Source organism: Drosophila guanche, unplaced genomic scaffold, assembly GCF_900245975.1.
Source record: "Drosophila guanche unplaced genomic scaffold, DGUA_6, whole genome shotgun sequence".
In the NCBI taxonomy this organism is placed as follows: domain Eukaryota; kingdom Metazoa; phylum Arthropoda; class Insecta; order Diptera; family Drosophilidae; genus Drosophila; species Drosophila guanche.
In genome coordinates, this window is record NW_022995746.1 from 8,083,417 (window position 1) to 8,103,681 (window position 20,265).

General features: G+C 44.0%; 6 protein-coding genes across 7 annotated transcripts; 2 read left to right on the top strand and 4 right to left on the bottom strand.

The window, feature by feature from the left end:
• The first annotated feature begins 252 nt into the window (after positions 1 to 252).
• Positions 253 to 1,500, top strand: LOC117582407. Its single transcript, XM_034270095.1, has 3 exons — positions 253 to 957; positions 1,015 to 1,076; positions 1,132 to 1,500. Exons 1-3 carry the CDS (start codon positions 510 to 512, stop codon positions 1,324 to 1,326), a joined length of 705 nt encoding a protein of 234 aa, XP_034125986.1. The 5' UTR covers positions 253 to 509; the 3' UTR covers positions 1,327 to 1,500.
• Positions 1,456 to 2,689, bottom strand: LOC117582408 (cytochrome b-c1 complex subunit Rieske, mitochondrial). Its single transcript, XM_034270096.1, has 3 exons — positions 2,505 to 2,689; positions 1,832 to 2,211; positions 1,456 to 1,777 (listed from the first exon to the last, which is right to left on the bottom strand). The coding sequence occupies exons 1-3, from the start codon at positions 2,596 to 2,598 to the stop codon at positions 1,559 to 1,561; spliced, it is 693 nt and encodes a 230-aa protein (XP_034125987.1). The 5' UTR covers positions 2,599 to 2,689; the 3' UTR covers positions 1,456 to 1,558.
• Positions 2,690 to 3,593: 904 nt separating this feature from the next.
• LOC117582401 (CAP-Gly domain-containing linker protein 1-like) lies at positions 3,594 to 6,357 on the bottom strand. The gene is made up of 8 exons (XM_034270088.1): positions 6,335 to 6,357; positions 5,885 to 6,166; positions 5,602 to 5,824; positions 5,354 to 5,548; positions 4,449 to 5,297; positions 4,324 to 4,398; positions 4,015 to 4,263; positions 3,594 to 3,938 (listed from the first exon to the last, which is right to left on the bottom strand). The coding sequence occupies exons 2-8, from the start codon at positions 6,160 to 6,162 to the stop codon at positions 3,822 to 3,824; spliced, it is 1,986 nt and encodes a 661-aa protein (XP_034125979.1). The 5' UTR covers positions 6,163 to 6,166; positions 6,335 to 6,357; the 3' UTR covers positions 3,594 to 3,821.
• Positions 6,358 to 6,992: 635 nt separating this feature from the next.
• LOC117582403 (FAS-associated factor 2) lies at positions 6,993 to 9,268 on the bottom strand. 2 transcript variants are annotated; one of them, XM_034270091.1, is made up of 4 exons: positions 9,182 to 9,268; positions 8,566 to 8,819; positions 7,439 to 8,503; positions 6,993 to 7,380 (listed from the first exon to the last, which is right to left on the bottom strand). In XM_034270091.1, exons 2-4 carry the CDS (start codon positions 8,686 to 8,688, stop codon positions 7,180 to 7,182), a joined length of 1,389 nt encoding a protein of 462 aa, XP_034125982.1. In that variant the 5' UTR covers positions 8,689 to 8,819; positions 9,182 to 9,268; the 3' UTR covers positions 6,993 to 7,179. The 2 variants fall into 2 exon arrangements, with proteins under 2 accessions (XP_034125982.1, XP_034125981.1); XM_034270090.1 differs by lacking the exon at positions 9,182 to 9,268 and adding an exon at positions 8,922 to 8,972.
• A 220-nt stretch (positions 9,269 to 9,488) lies between these two features.
• Positions 9,489 to 11,779, top strand: LOC117582400. The gene is made up of 4 exons (XM_034270087.1): positions 9,489 to 9,751; positions 9,811 to 10,108; positions 10,175 to 11,010; positions 11,066 to 11,779. The coding sequence occupies exons 1-4, from the start codon at positions 9,562 to 9,564 to the stop codon at positions 11,683 to 11,685; spliced, it is 1,944 nt and encodes a 647-aa protein (XP_034125978.1). The 5' UTR covers positions 9,489 to 9,561; the 3' UTR covers positions 11,686 to 11,779.
• On the bottom strand, positions 11,737 to 13,772 carry LOC117582405 (inward rectifier potassium channel irk-1). Its single transcript, XM_034270092.1, has 5 exons — positions 13,362 to 13,772; positions 13,118 to 13,301; positions 12,415 to 12,810; positions 12,251 to 12,357; positions 11,737 to 12,192 (listed from the first exon to the last, which is right to left on the bottom strand). The coding sequence occupies exons 1-5, from the start codon at positions 13,565 to 13,567 to the stop codon at positions 11,790 to 11,792; spliced, it is 1,296 nt and encodes a 431-aa protein (XP_034125983.1). The 5' UTR covers positions 13,568 to 13,772; the 3' UTR covers positions 11,737 to 11,789.
• Positions 13,773 to 20,265: the final 6,493 nt, after the last annotated feature.

Sequence of the window (20,265 nt, forward strand, 5' to 3'; positions counted from 1 at the left end):
AACGCGTAAAAAGTATAAACAAAAGAAATTGGCCACCGCGGAATTATCGATAAATTATATATACCGAAGTATGCTTTGTCATTTTCAAAATATACTCTAAATATACCGTAGATCTAAAATCATTTTCCTCGACTTTGATCTCCTGTTTAACATTACCAGCTAGTTCGGGCTCTCAGAATTAAAATAGTAGTTTACCTCGAATCATCATTCAATTCTCCACAAGATTGGCTGATTTTCATGGCTTATCTTCATTGGATTGATTGCAAAAAAGGTTAAAACTAAAAGGATCAACCAAAGAAATTGCATTAAAAGTTACGCCGTCGGCTCGCAACAAAAAAATCTCGGAAGCTTTGAATATTTACTCGTAAAAACGGGGATGGATGATATATCGCAGATCAAGTAGCCCTCGCTTGTTAACGTTTTTAAAACATTTTTCAACCGTCAACATTTGCTGCTCCTTTGCATAGAAACTCGCGCATGACAACCCTGTATGACAACTCCGCATAAACATGAAAGACAATTGCTTCGACGCCACCCAGCAAAGCGGCAGTGCCGCAGAAACAGCTGATTTTTGTTTGCAACAACCACCACAGCCAACAATGCCAAGAACTCTGAAGCGATCCCGTGCAAAAAACTACTCAGTGGCAGAGGAGGGCATTCTTTTGCAACTGGTGGATACGCACAAGGATGTGCTATCGGTCAAGAAAAACGATGCGGCCACCTGGAAGCAGAAATCCGACACTTGGGAAAAAATAGCTGAAGAGTTCTGCATGCTGTCAGGTGTCGCTCGCACCGGGGAGGCGCTGCGTGATAAATATACCCATACGAAAAGGAAGGAAAGGCGGTACACTAGCGAGACACTGGGCTCCGTTTCATGGCAGTCGGAGGAGGCAAACGATGCTACGAATGGGAATTACCTTTCCGAAAGCTGCCACCCGTCAGTGAACGATTTTGAAGGCAAGTAGTGGCCAGGCACACATTTGCAATCCAATAATAGTCCCACTTCATTTGCAGAAAGCAACAATCAGGCGCCAAGCGATCCCCAATATGAAGCCAGCTACTCGGAATTTAGTCAGGTAAGCCGCAGCCGCCTTAAACTACATTTTCTCAAGACAAATTTGTTGTTTATAGGATGCACAGAAAAACTATTGGGTGGAAAGCGTGGCACTGTTACAGATGCAACAGCAGTTCCATAGCGATGAGAACGCTAGACGAGCAGAGAGCCATTCCATTGAAATGGAGAAGAAACGTTTAGAGCTACACAATCTGCGCCTGAACAACCATCTGCTCGAACTGGAGATTGAGAAGAGAATTGAACGACGGTGATGCTTTGTAGGTTCATCCGTTTATCGTTGAGTATTATTAGGATAAGATGTTAAGAGATTATTCAGCCACTAGTCTGGGACTTCCATCTTCATTGTTCACAAACTTTTCACTTAATTTTGTGCGCAGCAGTTCAGTTTGGTTGGTTTTTATTAATTTACATCAATCCATTGACTATTTTGTTGGTTTTTCTTCTGCGGGGCTTAAACGATAACAGCACTGTAGTTAAATGTTTCTAACCAACGATGAGGGTGCCTTCATCGGGGAACTCGTGGGTGGGAACTTCCAGGTTAAGTGGCGCCGGTCCCTTGCGGATGCGGCCCGAAGCGTCGTAGTGAGAGCCGTGGCAGGGGCAATAATAGCCACCAAAGTCGCCAGAGTTCGCGATTGGCACACAACCCAAGTGTGTGCACACACCAATGACCACCAGCCACTGGGGCTTGATCACGCGTTGCTGCAAGAGACACAATTAGCCTGAGTTTTAGTGTGGGATCTAGGTTCTACATACATCATCAGTTTCTGGATCACGCAGCGTGGATGTGGGCACTCCGCGTTCCGTGTCGATTTCGGCCTGGGTACGATGACGGATGAACAGCGGCTTGCCACGCCATTTGAATGTCACGGACTTGCCCTCGGCAATGTCCGACAATTTGATTTCGATCTTGGCCATGGCCAGCACATCGGCGGAGGCGCTCATCGATCCCAGGAAGGCGTTGACCAGCCCCTTGGCAGCATAGGCACCGCCAACGGCTCCGGCACCAACCAGGAGGTAGGAGAAGGCCTTGCGCTCCTCGGCGGACTCGTTACGACGGCGTCCATCCTTGACAGAGTCGCGACGGTAGGCGGTAAAGTCGGGCACCTGCAGATCGGTGTGCGCCTGGCGGCTAGCTGCAAGTAGGGGAAACTTTTTTAATACGAATCTCGCAAAAGGCTCGGCAAGTGTATCTGTGTTTGTGTCTCTGCCTCAAACGCTCGTTCGCACAGAAATTGTTTTCATTTGGCCAGCCCAGCGCAGGGCGAGGTTATGTTGAAATTACGTAAGGAAATTTGCCAAATCGGGTTAGATATCCTTTAACAAATGGCTAGACTGCATTCCCATTGGGCCAGTGCACTAAATATATCTTTTCCGTACTCCTTTCATTATGTAATGAATGTTTTTTCCCGATGGGCCTTGGCCTTACCAATAGCATTGACAGCAGCGCCGCTCGTCTTGAGGCCAGCGGACAGCGCCTGGGCACCGCCACGCACGTATGCACGCGACACAGCGTTCAGCATGGTGTTATTAACTTTTTTTTACAAATTTATTGCTAATCTGTCGAAAATTTCGACGTTCGTCTTGTCGTCTGCCTCAGTGTGACCGCGGATTTCTCAATACCGTCTGAACTACTGAAATAATAAAAAATACCAAACATATACTAATTCTGTATATAGATGTGCAAATAACGCGAATACCCTATATTTTTTAAGAATCATGATCTTTCGAAAAACCTTACCCCACAATATTAGTAGAACAGTTATTTTGCAAATTGTAATATACAATAAACAAATGGATAAACGGATATAAACATGTACTTACATATAAACATAAATATCATTCGCTTCAAATCAGAGAATTGTATATTAGGGTATCCAAGGTGCGACCTCCAATATAATAAATCGTCGCATCCAGGAGATTTTAAACTTGTTAAACAAATCTGTTAATGATTTAAGTTGTCTGTGACCATAACCATTCATTATACAGATGGTGATTGGCCTACTAAAAGCAATGAATATTTCCGTTTCTAAGTCAACACTTAAATTTAGTTTCATTTCATCGCAGCTTGAATTGTATTATGTAAATTAGAAAGCTTTATGGCCGCAAGCTGCAAGGTCTCAACCAGAATTGTGCATCTAAGAACGCATTACTTTCGTTTGCGGGTTAAAAATACGTTTATTCGAAATTCAAATTTAATGCTTAGTTTTATTACAAAATTGATTAATATTGAGCCTGTAAATAAAGTCGAAAAACCATGGGTTCGAGAGCAACTCGAATAAGACTTGGTAAAAGTCCTTAAAGAAATGTAAAATTTTAGCAATATACATATACATATGCCTGGCAATGCCAATTAGTTGTTCAAAACTTTTAATAGACAAATACAAATTATAAAGAAGAAATAGGTATACATTTTTAAGCTGGGTATTGAAGAAACATAAGTGAATTCTTCATATGAATAATGTTTATGGCTTAATATGTGTTTCTTTAGTTCTCAAGGAACTTTTACAATTTATCCATATTTTGAATAAGTATGATATTAGTTATTCTTCATATATTTACTTAACAATCAGTAAGAATATCCGGGATGTCTCTTAAATACGACTTGCCTAAGCGTAGCAGATTGTCAAAGATGTACTGATCAACAGTAATGATGCCAACTAGATTGGGAAACGCTTTAAATAACGTCTTACGGCTAAGACGAAATGGTTTGACCAATTCTAATGTTCAAAATTTAAATAGTGTTTTAAGCATTTAAAGCGCCTTCCTTTAACTTGTCGAAAATATCATTGTTTTCCTTTTGATTTTGATTCAAACGAGCGCGTTTGGCATTTGCAGCATATCCCCTCTTATTTTGAGGTTTCTGTAAGAGTAAAAGAATGTAGAGATAGTTTAGATAATTGCAAACCAAACAAATATATAAGTTGATGAATACATACCACCTTTGGTGGGAGTGGAGCCAGTTCGCTATCGCTGAGAAAGTCCGAGGAATCCGATATGGCTTCAATTCGTTGGGCAACTGCAAAACGCTTACGTGAAGTAGCGGGTGGACTTTCAACAACTTGAAGCGATTCAGGGTTCCTGGTTTGGGTAGTCGGTTCCGGTCTCACACTTAGCACACTGCCGACAGGCTGCTCAAACACACTGCCAATGCGGTTCATCTTAAATTTCAGCTCAGCAATAATACCCTGACAACAGAATAGAGATTAGCACAAAGATCACTGAGAATTGAGAGCTCTCTTGCTCACATCCTTTTTGCGTTCCAGCTCGGCAATTTCGTCTTTCTTTTTGCTTAACTCCATTTGCAGGCTGGCCATTTTTTGCTGCAAAATGAAAATCTTAGTTTAAATTTAATTTTTTCAATTGCAGTTACCTTTTCGGTGTCCTTGTGAAACTCTAGTTCTTGCTTAAATTTGGACTTTGCTGTTGTCAATTCCCTGACGATTTCTTCTGTTTTGGCGAGTAGCTGCGCCACCTTGACCTCCAGAGTGTCTCTCTCAGCCTCCAGGCGTTGTATCTGCTGCTGCTGTGCATTTACTTTACTCTCATGTTGCTCCAGCTTAGCTTGAAGTGTCTTGATGGTTTCTTTGTGGTTCTCCACTTCATCGCGTTGCTGCGACACTAAGGCCTGGTTCTGTTTAGATTGTTCGTTCAGTTGTTCATTGGCAGCCTTAAGCAATTGTTGCAAGCGGCGAGTTGCCATTTGATGCCCGCTGTCCAGCTGTTTCTTGGTCAGTTCTTGCTCGCGACAATGCTGCTCGCTCTTATTGAGCCTGTCTTGCAGATCGGAAAGCATGACGTGTATGTCATTTACTTCTTGTGCGTTTCGTGTGGCCATATCGCCGTAGGCCAGATTCTGCTGCTCCAGCTCATATTTAAGTCGTGCAATCGTGGCTTCGAGTTGGTTTTTTTCTTGATTTAATACTTGATCAAGGTTTGTCTTTGCAGTGGCAAACCTTGCAGCGGCATCTTCGGCTTCCTGTACCAAAACGTGGTTAGAATTCTCTGCTTGATTTAGGCTGTCTCTTAGAGTGTTGATTTCTCTGTCCTTTTCCTTATTCTCTGCTTTGGCAGCTTCGAGTTGATTTCGATGTAGCACAAGTTCATTTTTGATTGTATCATTGTACTGCTGAAGCTCGCAACAGCGCTGTTCCAAATCGATTAGTTGGTTCTCAATGCGCGATATATGCAGAATGCTCTCTGCTAACTTCAATTCGCAATTCTGTACGAGAAAATCAATTAATTAAATACTGCCACTGTCCGACAGCAATCTAGTACCTCGTGGAGCTGCTTTTGGGCAGCCAATTGTTGCTCCATGTTCTGCATAGCGTTAGTGGCCTCCGTCTTTTCCTTCGCGTGCTCTAAAAGCTGCGAGTGCATCTCCTGCAATTCGGCCCTTTGCTGCTCTTGAGTTTGTGTCGCAGCAACAACTTGGGCACTCATTTCGAGGCATTTCTCCTGCACGGTTTTGAGCTGAAAGTAGATAGTTAGTAGATAGTAGAAAGGACTAGATATTAATGCTGTACCTCGCGCTGCAATTCATCAATGCGAGATTGTTTCGCTTTAATTTCTGCTTTTAGCTGATTGGTTGTGGTTTTGATCTTGCTCTGCTCTTCGTCGTAGTGTTTCTCGCAGTGCGTGTACTTCTGAAGAACCGTTATGTATTTCTCATTGAGTTGATTGTTGTTGTCTTTTACCCCTTCGAGCGTTTTCTTCAGTTCCTTCAGCTCCAGTTCCGCGTTGTTTAATCTAAAATAAAAAACTCGGCTTCAAACAAATGCGCATCCACACTGTGTGTGTCCCACATACTGTATTTTTAGATGATCATTTTCAGCTTTCGTTTCCAAAGTGGCTTTCGTATGCTTATGCATCTTTTTTGCAATCTCCATGTTATTGCGTTTTACGTTTTCGACTGCTTTGCTGTGTCCTTTCAGGAATGACTGGAGCAAACGGGATTGATGTGATCCTGTTGCATCGTTAGAATCAATATTGACCGAGCCAGAAACAGTGGAGGAATTATAGGACTGCTTCGGTAAAACTGGCTCCGGGCTTTTGTTTTTAGCTAAAATCTTATTTTTACTCGGCATTTTCCTTAAAATGGTTTGAGATCAAAGTGCCGTTGTCATAAATTGCAGACCTGCATGTGTGTGAATGTATTGGTGCAAGCTGTGACGCCATATTTGCGATTCCGCATTTATATTAACTTAAACCACTACCAACATGCATAATTATTCTGTAAACGTAACTAAATATACTTACTCAGCTTCGAAAAAAAGTGAATTGAAATGTTTTTTCTACGATAATACGAGATTTTTTACAGAAATGTCAATCGGCAAAACAAAACAACGGTTTAAACAGTGTGACCGCGAAATTATCGATAAAATATACCGACAGACCCACGGAAATATACAATTTCATTTTCAAAATATACTGTAAATAAGAAAGTCAAAAATAATTTTCCTCGACTTTGATCTTCTGTTTATATACCAGCTAGTTATGACTCTCATCACTAAAACTATAAATGTATTATATTTATGAAAATGAAAATGTTTAATAAACCGTAAAGATCACCCTGTTTAGAATCGATTTTGTGCCTACGGATTTCTTGATAAAATATACCGCACGAATATACCGAGCACCATAAATTATGAGTGATGATTAACCCACTAAATCGTTTAAATTTGTACTCAATTATGATTGTTTAAATAACATTCAAATCTTTGTCAATTAGTTTGTTTCTATTAAGTTTGTTAAATAAATGAATGTTTAAGTACAGCTAATACAACAAAATATCTTAATAAAAAGGAAAACAAATATTTGTTTATGGAAAATGTTTTAAAGGGCATAATTTACTTCTGGTGTGTGTGTGGGTGTGTGTTTTGGAGGCGGGCTACAATAGATTACAAGAATCAACCTAAACATTGTTAAACAATTATTTATATTAATATGCTTCATGTTAAAATTAGGAATAGGTTTTGTTTGCATTCGGTTTATCCTTCAACTTGGACGTTGAACTACGGACTACTTAAAACTTGGCTCAAGTTTTGGTAATGCGTTGCAGCTGGTAACACGTTTCTATCATTTGGTAGTGGTGCGATGCTTGGTTACGCCTCCAGATCATTTACAAAGAGCACCTCGCGATTCTTTAGGCCCACATCCTGTAGCGTTTTGTTGAGAGTCTCATTTGCAGCGCCCTCAGCGCCATCAATTTCTGCCTTCGTATAGAGCACACGTTTGGGGAAATTCGTTGTGATTTCGAACTCATCCGGCGATTCAGGATGACAGAACAGAAAGTGGTAGACATCCTAAATGAAAGAAATACAATGAAAAGAGGTTCAGCCAGGTGCAAATTCCGTTGCTTACCAAAAGCGAATTGGTCTGATGGAACCGCCGCTCGAGTCGCTTTCCGCTGGGCATTTTAAAGACCACTGCAATGACGCCCGCAGCATCGGCGGGCGGCTCGGCGGGTACTAGGGTGGCCAACTCGATCTTCTGCCTGGCGATTTCCTCCTTGCGCAGCTCGACATTCTGCCTGGCACGCTCCTCAGCCTCTTGCGCTTGACGCACCGCATCCCGTTCCCGCTGCCGTATGCGCTCCTTTTCCTCATCGGCCAGCAAACTCTGCTCGTACGCCTCGTCCTGCTGTCGCCGTAGGGTCTGTGTGAAGTTGCGCTCCAAGCGATCGGCACGAGCCTGACTCAGCCACACCTCGTTGGCGGCCGTCACCGATTGGAGTCGTCGCAGCAGCTCCTCGGCAGTGCAGTCGCCCTCGAAACGTCCCACAATCATCATGCGATTTGCTCTCAGACTAATCACCACCATCAAGGGGTAACTCCGGACCGTAATCGACTGCATGACTCTGTAGCCCTCGGGGGAGGACACGTCACAGCCCCAGATTAGCGTGTGTGTGTTGATATAGTCGATGACCGATCTCGAGGAAAGCGTCTCGCGGCAGAAGGTGTCCACATCGGGGTTCTTGCTGGGATCCTTGTGCAGATAGACAATCAGAAAGCGCAACTCCTGCTTGGCATCGTTCAGGGCCTGTGCGTATGTGCCCTGATAGAAGACGGGATGCTCCGGATATCGCTCATAGTAGTCGTGGATGAATTTCATGACATCGCCCAGGGGATCCGTGACCAGTCGTGGCTCATTTCCTCCACCGAAATTCACAAATGCACTGACAATGCCAGTTAGCGTCGAGTAAAAGTATTGGAATACATAGTTAATCACATAGCCCAGTAGGCCCCTAAAGCTGCGGTTAACTGGTCCGCTTGGCACCCGACTAACCGTCCGACCACCGGGCATATTCGCGGAGAAAACCTGTTGCACGAAACGATCATTGATCACAGCCGGCGCTCGTACCTCTGTGGAGGCGGCGAACATTGTGGGTCGACCTTCGCGTATGTTCAGCTGCTCCTGGAAGGCAACCTGCAACGAAAAATGTTTAATTTTAGCAATCTGCTGACCCTGACGTGTACGTGTACCCGCACCTCGAGATCCCATTGGTGTCGGATGAGCACATCGCGACATATATTCATGTCTTCTATGCCGGTCAAGTCCTGAAATTGTAGGACCCTCTCCGTCTGTTCATTTGTAAGTCCGTCCGCCTCCATTTTTGCAGCAGGTGATGGGTCAGTCCGTTTCCTTGTTTTTGGTGTCGCTGTCTCACGGCTGCGTGTGTGTGTGTCACAATTTCGCTGCTTCTAGTGTTGTTGTAGTGGTTGGCCTTTGTCCAATGCTTTTCCTGTTGCAAACGGGGTGGAAAATATTGCGTTGTTAGTGCTTCAATAACGATGCTAAGTGCGTAAAAGGATATTGGCGAAGGGCAATTGGAAAAATTACAAACTTCTTAACATTTCTTGGAAAATATTGTTTTTTTTTTTCTTTTTTGCAGGTGATGGTGGTCAGTGTGACCGCAGAATTAACGATAACATCTAAATCCTCAGAAATATACCGACGTATACATTTCCTTTTTCAAAATATACCGGTGAACATAATTTTCCACGATTTTGATTTTAATTTTAATATTACTAGCAAATTACTATTGTTTTATAAAATTGACAAATCAATTGTCCCTAAGAAGAGCTAGAAAAGAATTTAATATACCTTAGTCCCAGGGATTGCGATCAGTATTGCTGCCAAGGCCAGCTCAGCCGCTCACACCGATTTTCGCAGAGCAACAGTGCCCATACGAAACTTTTTTTTTGTTCTCTTGAACATTTGCCACTTTCAAATTTTGCTAAAAATCACAACGTTTCTGAAGTAAAAATCAATGCATGGGGTTAATGTCAAATTATCAAACAGTAAAATCTTGCAACAGACGAAGAACAGTGGAAACGTCCAATAGCACCATCAGCTGCTATCGATACCAAGGTGATCGTTTCGGTATTTTTGTGATAGTCAGGCGGTATTTGCTGGTTTTCCGCGGTCACACTGAGCAAGCAGCATTTTCCCACTCAAATTTGAAATTTTTATTTGTTTTAATCATGCATTTAATTTCAACCTCAAAGAGCACCGTTCTTTCCGACTTTGCCGACTTGGAGACAAAGTCAATATATGTGCATGCAAATGGAGAGACTACAGATTTTCAATTCAATGCCCAGCGACGGGTCTTCGTCGAGGTGGATAAGATGGCCGGCTTGGCTGTGATGCGCATACGAGAGAAGGAGGAAAAAGGTAATTGGAAATAACCATAGTCCATGCTGACACCTCTAAGATATCCATCCAATTGGCAGCTCCCGAGATACAGCGAGTGCGCAAACTAACCATCGATAATGCCTTTTGTGTTTGCTGTGCGAAGCAGACGGCGGAGGAGATCGCCCTGGGCCAGTCCAGTGGCTGTGTGAAGATCTACAACTATCGCACCGCGCAGCTAATCCACAGATTCCCAGCGGATCAGCAGCGCAGCACTGTCGTCTATGTGGACTACAATTGCACGGACGAGTATATAGCAGCGGTGAAGGAGGGCGGCTCCATCAATATATTCGGCACGAAAACCAAGCAAAAGGTCAACACATTCACCATCGATGAGCAGTGAGTGGATAAATAATGCGTTTAATTGGGAACTGTGAACTCATCCTCTCTCTTGCTGTTTTGCAGATCCACTTTGGCTCGCTTTCATCCCAGCAAACGCTTTCAGCTGTCGATTGCCTCGTACAAGGGCGCCGTCACTGTCTACGATTTCCAGAGCAAGCGGAAGATCTTTCATGTGAGCGATGCCCATGATGCGCCCTGTCGGGACGTCAGCATGTGCACGGGACAGCCCTCGCTGCTGGTCAGCGTGGGGTACGACTGCAAGATAAATATCTTTGATATACGCCGAAATCGGGCACAGCCCGCAACCAGTCGCCTCACCTACTCCCATCCCTTGTCCACGGTGGCGCTCAGCGAGTGCGGCACGTACTTTTGTGCGGGTAATCTCAAGGGTGAACTGATTGCCTACGACATAAGGAACACCAAGTCACCGCTGGCCGTGCGCAGTGTCCACGATGGCGCCGTCATGCGTGTGGCCTTTGTGCCCACGCCCACGGAGGAGCAGCAGAGCAGCAGCTTCTCCAGCATGGGCAATGTAACAGCCGAAGCGAATAAAGTGGAACGCGTGCCTAGTGATGAGCTGCGCAAGTCCATTGCCGCCAATTTGCTGAACACGCAGCAGCAGCTGAACAGCATGGCCAGCCTGGGCTACGGCACGGGCGGAGGTGGCAGTGCGCGCCCACAGCGGGACTCATTCTGTGATTTTCTCGATGCCCAGGGTCCTCGGTCCGTCGAGCGCATGTCCACGCGTTTGACCCTACACCGCGACAGCTTTGACTGGGAGACTTTGGGCCGCAAACCCACTGACAATACGCAGCGGCTGAGCATATGCCCAGCGGGTGGCTCCGGTCTCAGCTCTGTGGATAACTCGTGTAACAGCTCCAATGCCGAGTCTTTGCAACGTAAGTTGAGGTCTTCGCAGCTCATTCCATTTGTTAAGTGTCCAATCTCTTGTAGAGACACTGAGCGGACCGCTTAAGGATCGCAGCAACATTTCTGGCGATGCGAAACTAATGAAAATCGCCGAGACCGACGAGCACAGCGAGCGGGACGTGCCATCGGCCAACAGCTCCAGCAGCACAGCGGGCAGCGACAAGGAGAATCCCCAAGGAGTGGCGGATGCTGAGCTGAAACGCCGCCTGCGCATGCTCTCGGCCAGCAGGAACAGCACGCCACACCACGTGAACATCACGCCACAGTCGTCGAGCACGCTGCTGAAGCCGCAGCAGCTGCTGGCCAAGTCATCCAGCGGTTTGTCCGCCCAGGTGGATGCGGATGTGCGCAAGGAGATGGGAGAGTTGCGCGACTCGATGGAGCAACGCATCGAGCAGCTGGAGAAGGAGCTGAAGTATGCGGGCGAGAAGAACAAGTGGCAAATAATTGGACAGATATCCAGCTACTGGAATCTGCAGCTGGAGAACACGCAAGAGATACGCGACGGTCTGGCGCTGCTGCTGCAGGGCGATCGTTTCATGTACGAGTTCTCACGGCTGCAGCACGAGAACCAAATGCTCAAGGCGCAGGTGCAGCATCTGCTGAGAGAACGCGAGGATAACGCAGGATCCGCTGGCGAGTGATTGTGAAGTTTGCTTTTATCTTTACTAATCTATTTTAATGCACGAAAACTGTTTGTTATTTATATATCTTTTAAAGAACTTTTGTACACAGAAAGCTTTGCCTTTCAATCCCTTTTGTACTCCAGTCGTAGATGATCGCTGGCTGGCTGCTGCTTCAGTGGCATGTCCACGGAAATGGTTCTATTGAAGTTCTCATAGTCCACCACATACCGCTCGTTGGTCGCATCGTAGTGTATAATGTTGACAAAACGCTGACCCCAGAAGATCTCACGCGGCACATACGAAGTTTTGGCTTCCGTCATTTGTGCGGTGGCCGGGGAGGTGCCCACAATGGACACATAAAGCTCGAACTGCGCGGCATTGAACAACTTTGCATTGGTGAATTGATGCAGCGGACTGGAAGCGTCAATCACATGGCACACGAGATCTGGCCACAATATTAACTGTTCGCCATTGCCCTGCAGCTTGAGTTCCGTGTGAGTTTTAATGATTTCGCCCTCGCGTGTGCTGCAACGAGGGAAGGGAAGCGATTAGCTGGTAGATGGAGACTCAATAGATGACTCACCGCTTGTCGACAATCATGTAGACGCGTATCTTGGACTCAATGGACTGCTGCTCGCGTGGATCACACACGCGAAAGAGCAAACACAGCTTCCCATCGCGATAGCAGATCTGAACAAAATGATAAATGATAGACTGGGATGGAGAGTTCGTTCCTCTGGGACTCACCACCGCCTTATCGCTGAACTTGAGCTTTGTCATTTGCCTGGCGGGGCGTGCTGTCTTCGCATAGATAAGGCTCACCATACTCCCCTCAATGAGGGCGGCGCAGACCATTTGCATGATGAACAGGAACACCGTTTCGGGGCACTCCTCGCTGGCGTACTTCTCGCCAAATCCCAGCGTGGTCTGCGTCTCCACCGAGTAGATGATCATGGTGACCCAGGATGTGACGCCATAGATGCACGGCCTGTCGCCCTCGCCCAGCCGCACGCCGCTGATCTCATCGAAGAGGAAATCTCCATGGGACCACGACACGACATAGCAGAGCACGGCAAAGAGCAGCCAGCTGAGGAAGTAGCTGCCCAGGAACAAGGTCAACATGTACTTCCACTCCAGTTCCATCTGTCAATGAACGAAGGAAAGGTCCCCAAGGATTAGAAGTGATTCTGGGATGCAGTTTTTGGTGTTAAAATATTGTTTATTAGTCATGGGGCTCTGCTTAGAGATGATTGATTGATTAAATGCTAAACGTTACGCGTTCAGTTTGTTCGGGATTAGTCTTTGGATGCTGCAACTTTGCCGGCGGCTCTTTGGCCAGTTCATCCAACTTTCGCTGTATGCTGGGCGTTATGCTGTACACATCCGAGCGCGTTGACTCTGCGATGATCTTTGGTGATGCTTTGGGCTTGTGGCCAAACCAGGATCTTACCAGCGTAGTGATGACATCGCGCATATAGCGCCACGACTTCTCTGGTATGCGACGAAAGACAACATTCTCGTTGCCATTCTTCTCCATCACACGATGCAGACTGCGCCTGTGGCCTTCCGCATGGATGGCGGACTCGGGCGTCAGTTCAATGGTGCTGCCCGCCCAGTCGTGTGTATAGGGAAAGCTGCGTGGGGGGGAGACAATTTCTTAGTCAAATAATTTAAAAAGGGAAACTGTTGCTCACTTTTGCTCACTGCGCGTCTCGAAGTGATCGCCGGGCGATCGGGATCTACGTCGCCTCACAAATCCTGGACTCTCTGGGTAGTAGTCCGCCTCGTTGACCGTTTCCTTTTCGCTGGAACGTGCCAGCGGCTTCGTCTCGAGGGGCTTGGGCTTCACGGGCATCGATGCGGAGCGCAGCATTGGGAGACTTTCCACGGGAGAGCTCATGGTCGGTGATATCGCTGCCCACACACACACAACTGACAACAGACTATTTCCTCATATAATTGTCGGAAATTTGGGGCAATTCCACTTTGTGGCGTAGAATTTGCGTTTTAATTTTAATTGAATTAGGTTGCAATCGACGCAGTAGACACAGACCCAAGACGAGACGAGATTTGTGTGGATTGCCTGCCTGGCTGACCGCTTGACACTGACTGGTCGTGCTCTGAGTCGCATCTCCATGATCGGACCCTTGTGGGGGAGAAACGCTGCTGCTATCAGCATGTCTTAGATATGCACTTTAATTTATTTATTATCTCCAGTGCGCCTCTCAAGCTCCCGGACAGCGTGTTTGTTCGCCATTCAACCGCAAGTCGCCCGCTGAGATTAGTTCGTCCAAATGTGGCCCCATTATTTATTGTATAATTCAGTTTTTTCTTATCCGTGTATTTATTTTGCGAATGATCAAATATTGTCCTATATAAAGCAGACTTTTTTAGACGGATTACGTATATTGAATATGTTGATGTGAAATAGATTTAAATTCAAGCCTGCAAACAATCGATTACTGTAATGTTGGAAGAGAATTACCCTGAAAAAAGCTTCCTAAAGCCTAGTACCACTAACCATACAAGGCCCGGCCTTGCCGCTCCACCAATCAAAGAAGGCTGCAGATTTTATTTCCAGACATATGCAAATTCTCTCACATTTTTTCAATCTGCGGAATATGCGAAGGGTATTGTTACGCCTATCCCGCGAAAAGTAATCTCCTATATGGATCTATGTTGCATTCTTTGTTTCATTAACCTTTTTTTTTAATTTTTAATCATTTTCAAAAAGGAAACGGTTTCATGACAAGTGTAACCGTACGAAATGCGGTTTTCCATCTGGTCACACTCTGCTGCTAGCAAAATATATTGCACTGTTTGCTAGCAAACGGGATTTTCGATCTGAGTACTAGGCTTTAACCACCAAGTTTGGTTTTGCAAGTACTTCCTGCAATCGAGCGATCCTCTTAATTTTCATTTGTCTCTAATTCGATTTATTTTTAATATTAAAGAGACTCTGAATCCAGCATTAGCATCCAGCTTCCAACACTATGTTATTTATATGGCTGTTCTGCTAAGTATGTTATTGGTATGTACAAAATGTGTAGTAGTAATGTCATAGAGCATACGGTACACAATCCAACAAAAAGGAGTATTTATCAGAAGCCAAATTGATTCTTCAATCGGATTAAATTACTGTTTCAGAACAACAAAATCGAGGAAAATGACTTTAAACTACGGTATATTTACGGTATATACTCAAAGTCGAATTGCATTTTTTGGTATATTACCGTATAGTTCCGCGGGTCCATGAAGTAATTATATAAGGAGGTGCCGTCGGCAAAATTGCTCTACTACTACCCTGTTTGAAAGTGCGAGTGAAAGGGCTCTGCGCTGTAAGTGTGAGTGAAACGAAACTATCGTGTGATGGATTAACCCTATGATGGAATGGAGGTTAAAGTTGTCCATTACAAGAAAATGAGTTTAAGTTATTTTTCTAAATTTGGCCTTTTAGTAGATTTTGTTTTGCTTAGGCTCTTAATTCTAAAATAAATAACATCTTTATTGGCAAAAATCGAAAAGTCATTTTCAGCGCGCATATGTTTACTATAGGAGGTTAATAGGGTTAAAAAAGAAAATGGAAAAAATTCGTCACAACCTTTGCATGCACAAGCGAGCACGCACTGGGCAATTATAGGCCGAGCAATCCCGAACATCGACCCGACGGCACCTCCTTATATAATTACTTCATGCGCGGGTCAGACGGTATTTGTTATCGATAAACACACGGTCACACTGACGGGGCACGTTCAAAGATAGTTTATTTAAAAGATACATTTCGGTTTATTGTACGCGGTTTCGCCGAGTGGGATTGCACAAATTGATTAAATCAATCACAGTCCAGCACAGTGTACGGTGTACACACAGGCTGGTGAACCGTCTGGTGCAAACAAAATATATATATCGCTAGTGCAAAATAGTGTGCGTGTGTGTGTGTCGTCTCGTGAAACACTGTGAAAGCTAAACTAAATAATGCTTAAAATACAATTTACACAAATTGCCAACTAGCTGAAAGTGTCGGAGCACCAACAACCAACAAATAAATAGCAAACAGCAGCAAATCAAGAGGTAAAATAGACGACAGCAAAATAATTAAATGTGGCATTTTATGGGCGTGCTGCCCATAAAAAAAAAATCGCAAAATGTTACAATATCCAGCGCCCCTGCACATAGTTGTTGGTCGGATAGAGATTATGTGGTCCATTGCACTTCTGGAAATTGTTCGAAATTCCAATTAAAAGGGAATCAAAACACTGTGGCAGAAGCAATCATTGACAAATTTCGCAGTTGTTTAAGAGAAATGGCATTCTCGGAAACGGGAAATGGTAAAATATTTAATACACATATTTACAATATATATATATATATATATATATATATATATATATATATGATGTCGCATCGTTCGGCCCGATCTTTCGCTGTAAGTGTGAGAGTGTGTGCACAAAAGAGAGAGAGAGAGATACGAAATTCCCAGAAACGCATTTTCTAATTTAGACCGATTTCTGAGAAGTGACAGACAGACAGGCCAGCGAGCCAGCCAGCCCAAGCGGGCAGAAGCAGCAGCAGCTCAACAATACCACTACACGGATAGACTCTCGTGCTGTGGCCTCACACACAGCTACAAATACTCGTGCTCTGGGCCTCAGACACACTCAAATTCACTCGTGCCCATGCTTCACTCACACACACAGCTACCAAGAGCATGCTGAACATGGACAGAGACGTTGAGGTGGCGGCGGGTGGTGGTATCTCGGTTTGAGTGTGTGTGAGTATGTTTGTGCTGTGCTCTCTGCAGCGATGATGTTGGCAGCTGCTTTCGTTGTAGTTGTTGTCGTTCGCGCTATTGAATGAAATGCTGCTGCTACTACCCCTACCCCTGTCAATGCCCCTGCTGCTGCCCCTACTGCTGCTATGCTGCAAACATTTAACACCGCAAACCAGGCTGAAGCTGGCCCTCACACACATACAATATTCGGATACAGTGGAAGCTCGCAAACGAGGAACAAAAGTTCATGGGAATTCTCTGAAATGAAAATATGATTGAGATGGCAAATGGCATTGAAGTGGAATTTTTATAGAGCTTGCACCTTGCGGTTTCTTAAATCGATGATTTATAAATCAAAACAAGGAAGAGATTTGTTATTTGACGACTGTTTTCAATAATTGTTTAACTTTTTGCATTGGATAGCTTCACTGTAGTTCCTCATAGAGATGTGCTCCCAATCAATGAATTCAAATCTGTTTACATTCTATGCCATCCAATCCATAAGGAGACTTGCCAAACAGGCTGCCAGCTTTTCCCCCTGTCCTCATCGCTGAGTGCTCACTGTATCTGTGCAATGCTCTCACCCATACCGATGGGCACAAATACACACACTCATACAACACTCTTCTGGCTGACTGGGCCTGGTTATTGGTCTCTCTGGCTCTTTCGGCCTTTCTGGCTTCTTGCTAAAGGTGTAGCCTATCGGCCGTGCCGCCGTGAATTCGGCTGAAGCCGTACAACAACAGCCAGATCTGAAGACTCCCGCTCCCTCTTCTCCCTCCACTGTTTAGGGAACGTAACGTTCGGCGCTGTTGTACCCTTCATAAGAAAAGGTGTTATTAACGTTGTTTGTAATGCGTCAAAGAGTGTTGTTGCTGTTGCTGTTGCTGTCGCTCCCGTCTGTGCTCCTCTCTTTTGGTAGTGTGTGTCTGCACTTTTTTGATGATTCTTGGTAAAGAAACCCGCTTTTACCATCTTCTTCCGCTCATTTCCTTGAAATTTGGTATTAAACTTGAGAGCATTTTCAATTTTTTGTGTGTACTCTTTAAATGAGGGTCTCATGATTGCAAGCAGATGTTGGCCACGGCTTACCCTTACTCCACATGGTATGGATATGGATCTTTCTGCTCTTTGCTCATTCTGGTATAAACTCTTTGGGTTCTGCAGATAATGCTTTGAAACTTTATACACCTCAGGGTACCTAAAGCTTCGGTCTTTAAAGCTGGCCTTTCTATCTGGTGTTTTAATAGCTTTTCATGTGAAATTGTTTCGAACAGGATAAGTGCAATGTGAGGAGGGGCAGCAGAGAGCGGGGGGACGCTGCTTAATTGGCGCTTTGTGAGTGGCTAAGAGAGGGAAGAGAAAGAGCGCATGTAAACGAACATGAACGATCTTGCAAAATGCCAAAATGTCTGCTTAGCAACGGTCGTTCAGCTGCTGCTGCCACTCACACACTGATACACACAGCTACAGCTACAAATGCAAACAATCAACATAGGCAGTCTATAGGATTTGGCTATTGCCCTTCCTCTTTACTCACACAGCATACCTTTCTTTCGTCCCATTGTTAGTTGTCTTTCCCCTGCTGCTCTTTGGCATTTTCGATGAGATTTCGCTGGAAATTAGATTTTGTTCGTTTGTTCGTTTTTTCGTTTTTATTGTTAATTGTTCGCGTGAATTTGTTCAATTGAAACGCAATGCCAAAAAGTGAAATGTGGGCAAAACACTCAATTTTGTTTCTGAGTGTGTGTGTGTTTGTGTCGATCTCGAGTGGCCTTTACGGCCCGAGGCAATGGGATAAGTACTCATGGTGTGTACTTGGCTTAGAGCTACGTTTGGCACACAGAACAGAAGTTATAGTGAAATATGATATTTGTTGTATGAACATTGTTTTGGTATTGTAAAGCCAAAAGAATGGGATCATATTATACTGCTTGGCCTTGATTGAGATGTTAGGGAATGAATATAAATAGGAATTATGGAGAAATGCTGTGCTCCATCAAAGTCTGTTTTCCTAACTTTAATGTGTGCATATCTTATCCATGCTTCTTTATCTCTTTATTCTTTGTTATGTTTTTGGCATTTCTGCACATTTATCTGAAGGTACAAAGTACATTTTATCATATACCATCTGATAGCAGAGGATCATAGGTTACTGCGGAGATTCTATTTTGTTTTGTTGGATAAGAATAACTTAGGTAGAATTTTCGATAGACTGAATAATGCCAATCTATTTTATAGAGCACCCATGCTTCGACTACTCGTACACTGAATCTATATTCTGCTGCTGCATTGACCTTATTATACGAGTATTTCCATAGTAAACCCATTTAAGAGCGCACTCCACATAAAGGTGAATCCAAAACTGTGGTGACAAAAGACCGAAAAAACCAGTTCAACTTTGTTTTATGTATGTAAATTTTTTCTATTTGTGTCCAAGTTTCGTAATAAATGGTTACACACATGCTTGTATATTTGAATGGGTTTCCACAACAAAAGCTCCGGGGAACTATGAGCAATAATCAACATGCGATTGGACTATATCTCTTGACCTTACCCCACAGCTCACTTCCACTTATCTGAGCCGCATGTCGTCTCCCATTCTGTGTCTCCCCAACCCTCCGGATCACCGTACTCGTACATATTTGCTTTTCCTGGGAAAACCGAACGAAATGCTTTTGATTGTTCTAAGAATTTTGTTTCGTTTCAACTTTGCAAACGCACGGTTGCTTTTCTGTTGATAAGCCCCCGGTCCCGGTCCCGGTCCCGTTGTCGGTGTTTGTGTGTTCTCTGTGAGATTGCTATCTCTGGGGGCGGGTGTGGGTTCTTGGTTGTGTGGGTGTGTTTGTTAGTTCTGTGGTTCGTAGTAATTTATCAATGAATTTTTATAGAAGCTCGTATAATCTCTTCGCCTCGCTGATAGTGCGATACATACATACTCGTATTCCTCAACGTATACATATATGTATTTCTACGTATTGCCAAAGGTCGCTTTAGTTCTTTTCGTATCTGATGGCGTTTCCTGGCAATCGTAATCGCTATAATTATAAATTTTAATCAATCACGTTTACCGTTTTGTCGCTAGAGTGCTTTTCGCTGAATATAATACACAGAGAGCTGCATTTTGGCGTTCAGTTAATTTTTCCACGCGGAACCAAACAGGTAAAGGCAAAGACATTAAAGTGAAACGAATTTCGCGAAGCAAACCTACCTCAATCTTGGAAAAAGTGCCAAAACGATTTCAAAGATAACCAAAGATATTTAAGACATTTTTTCATGCTTCATTTTCAATGAAACTTATTCCCCGATTATAAATTAGCTAATATCCGCGACACATTTACTTTCAGTAGATGATTATTGAGAACTTATTCCAACTTCTAAATCCCATCCCTTGAATATTTTGAATAATATATCCTCTATTTATTCCTTCTCTAAATATGTAAAGCTCTAAAATACCTTTAATATTCGTTCTGAAAATTCCAAGCGGATTCAAACTTGCGAGTCTAAACTTTAGAGTATAAAACAACCTCCATAATAATACTCCACAATTCTCTTAGTATTATTTACTTTTTATCTAACTTATTCATGATTTAGACGCAAGTCTGTTGGAACGACCTCCGTTCCACAGTGTTATCATTCAGGAACAAAGACCTCAGGGCCGCCCGTGGCTACCAAAACAAATCTTTTGTACGTCACAAAGTTTATACAGTTCTTTACACATTTCTTTATCTTGTGTGTGTTGGGGTCTATTGTGTACCGTTAGCATTCGGAGCGTGCTAATGCCCATAATTTCAGCTTAACACTAGGAGGAAGGCCCAAACAAAAGA

Excerpts from the sequence above, each read along its gene's own strand:
- LOC117582407 (XM_034270095.1), top strand. The coding sequence starts at position 510 with ATGAAAGACAATTGCTTCGACGCCACCCAGCAAAGCGGCAGTGCCGCA. Across the intron at positions 958-1,014 it reads GTCAGTGAACGATTTTGAAG|AAAGCAACAATCAGGCGCCA; the intron begins GCAAGTAGTGGC and ends CTTCATTTGCAG. Across the intron at positions 1,077-1,131 it reads GCTACTCGGAATTTAGTCAG|GATGCACAGAAAAACTATTG; the intron begins GTAAGCCGCAGC and ends TGTTGTTTATAG.
- LOC117582408 (XM_034270096.1), bottom strand. The coding sequence starts at position 2,598 with ATGCTGAACGCTGTGTCGCGTGCATACGTGCGTGGCGGTGCCCAGGCG. Across the intron at positions 2,212-2,504 it reads CGCTGCTGTCAATGCTATTG|CTAGCCGCCAGGCGCACACC; the intron begins GTAAGGCCAAGG and ends CCCTACTTGCAG. Across the intron at positions 1,778-1,831 it reads GTGATCCAGAAACTGATGAT|CAACGCGTGATCAAGCCCCA; the intron begins GTATGTAGAACC and ends TGTCTCTTGCAG.
- LOC117582401 (XM_034270088.1), bottom strand. The coding sequence starts at position 6,162 with ATGCCGAGTAAAAATAAGATTTTAGCTAAAAACAAAAGCCCGGAGCCA. Across the intron at positions 5,825-5,884 it reads AATGATCATCTAAAAATACA|ATTAAACAACGCGGAACTGG; the intron begins GTATGTGGGACA and ends TTTTTATTTTAG. Across the intron at positions 5,549-5,601 it reads TTGATGAATTGCAGCGCGAG|CTCAAAACCGTGCAGGAGAA; the intron begins GTACAGCATTAA and ends ATCTACTTTCAG.
- LOC117582403 (XM_034270091.1), bottom strand. The coding sequence starts at position 8,688 with ATGGAGGCGGACGGACTTACAAATGAACAGACGGAGAGGGTCCTACAA. Across the intron at positions 8,504-8,565 it reads GACACCAATGGGATCTCGAG|GTTGCCTTCCAGGAGCAGCT; the intron begins GTGCGGGTACAC and ends TTTTCGTTGCAG. Across the intron at positions 7,381-7,438 it reads ATCAGACCAATTCGCTTTTG|GATGTCTACCACTTTCTGTT; the intron begins GTAAGCAACGGA and ends TCTTTCATTTAG.
- LOC117582400 (XM_034270087.1), top strand. The coding sequence starts at position 9,562 with ATGCATTTAATTTCAACCTCAAAGAGCACCGTTCTTTCCGACTTTGCC. Across the intron at positions 10,109-10,174 it reads ACATTCACCATCGATGAGCA|ATCCACTTTGGCTCGCTTTC; the intron begins GTGAGTGGATAA and ends GCTGTTTTGCAG. Across the intron at positions 11,011-11,065 it reads CAATGCCGAGTCTTTGCAAC|AGACACTGAGCGGACCGCTT; the intron begins GTAAGTTGAGGT and ends AATCTCTTGTAG.
- LOC117582405 (XM_034270092.1), bottom strand. The coding sequence starts at position 13,567 with ATGAGCTCTCCCGTGGAAAGTCTCCCAATGCTGCGCTCCGCATCGATG. Across the intron at positions 13,302-13,361 it reads GAGACGCGCAGTGAGCAAAA|CTTTCCCTATACACACGACT; the intron begins GTGAGCAACAGT and ends CCCCCCACGCAG. Across the intron at positions 12,811-13,117 it reads GCGATGTCATCACTACGCTG|ATGGAACTGGAGTGGAAGTA; the intron begins GTAAGATCCTGG and ends GTTCATTGACAG.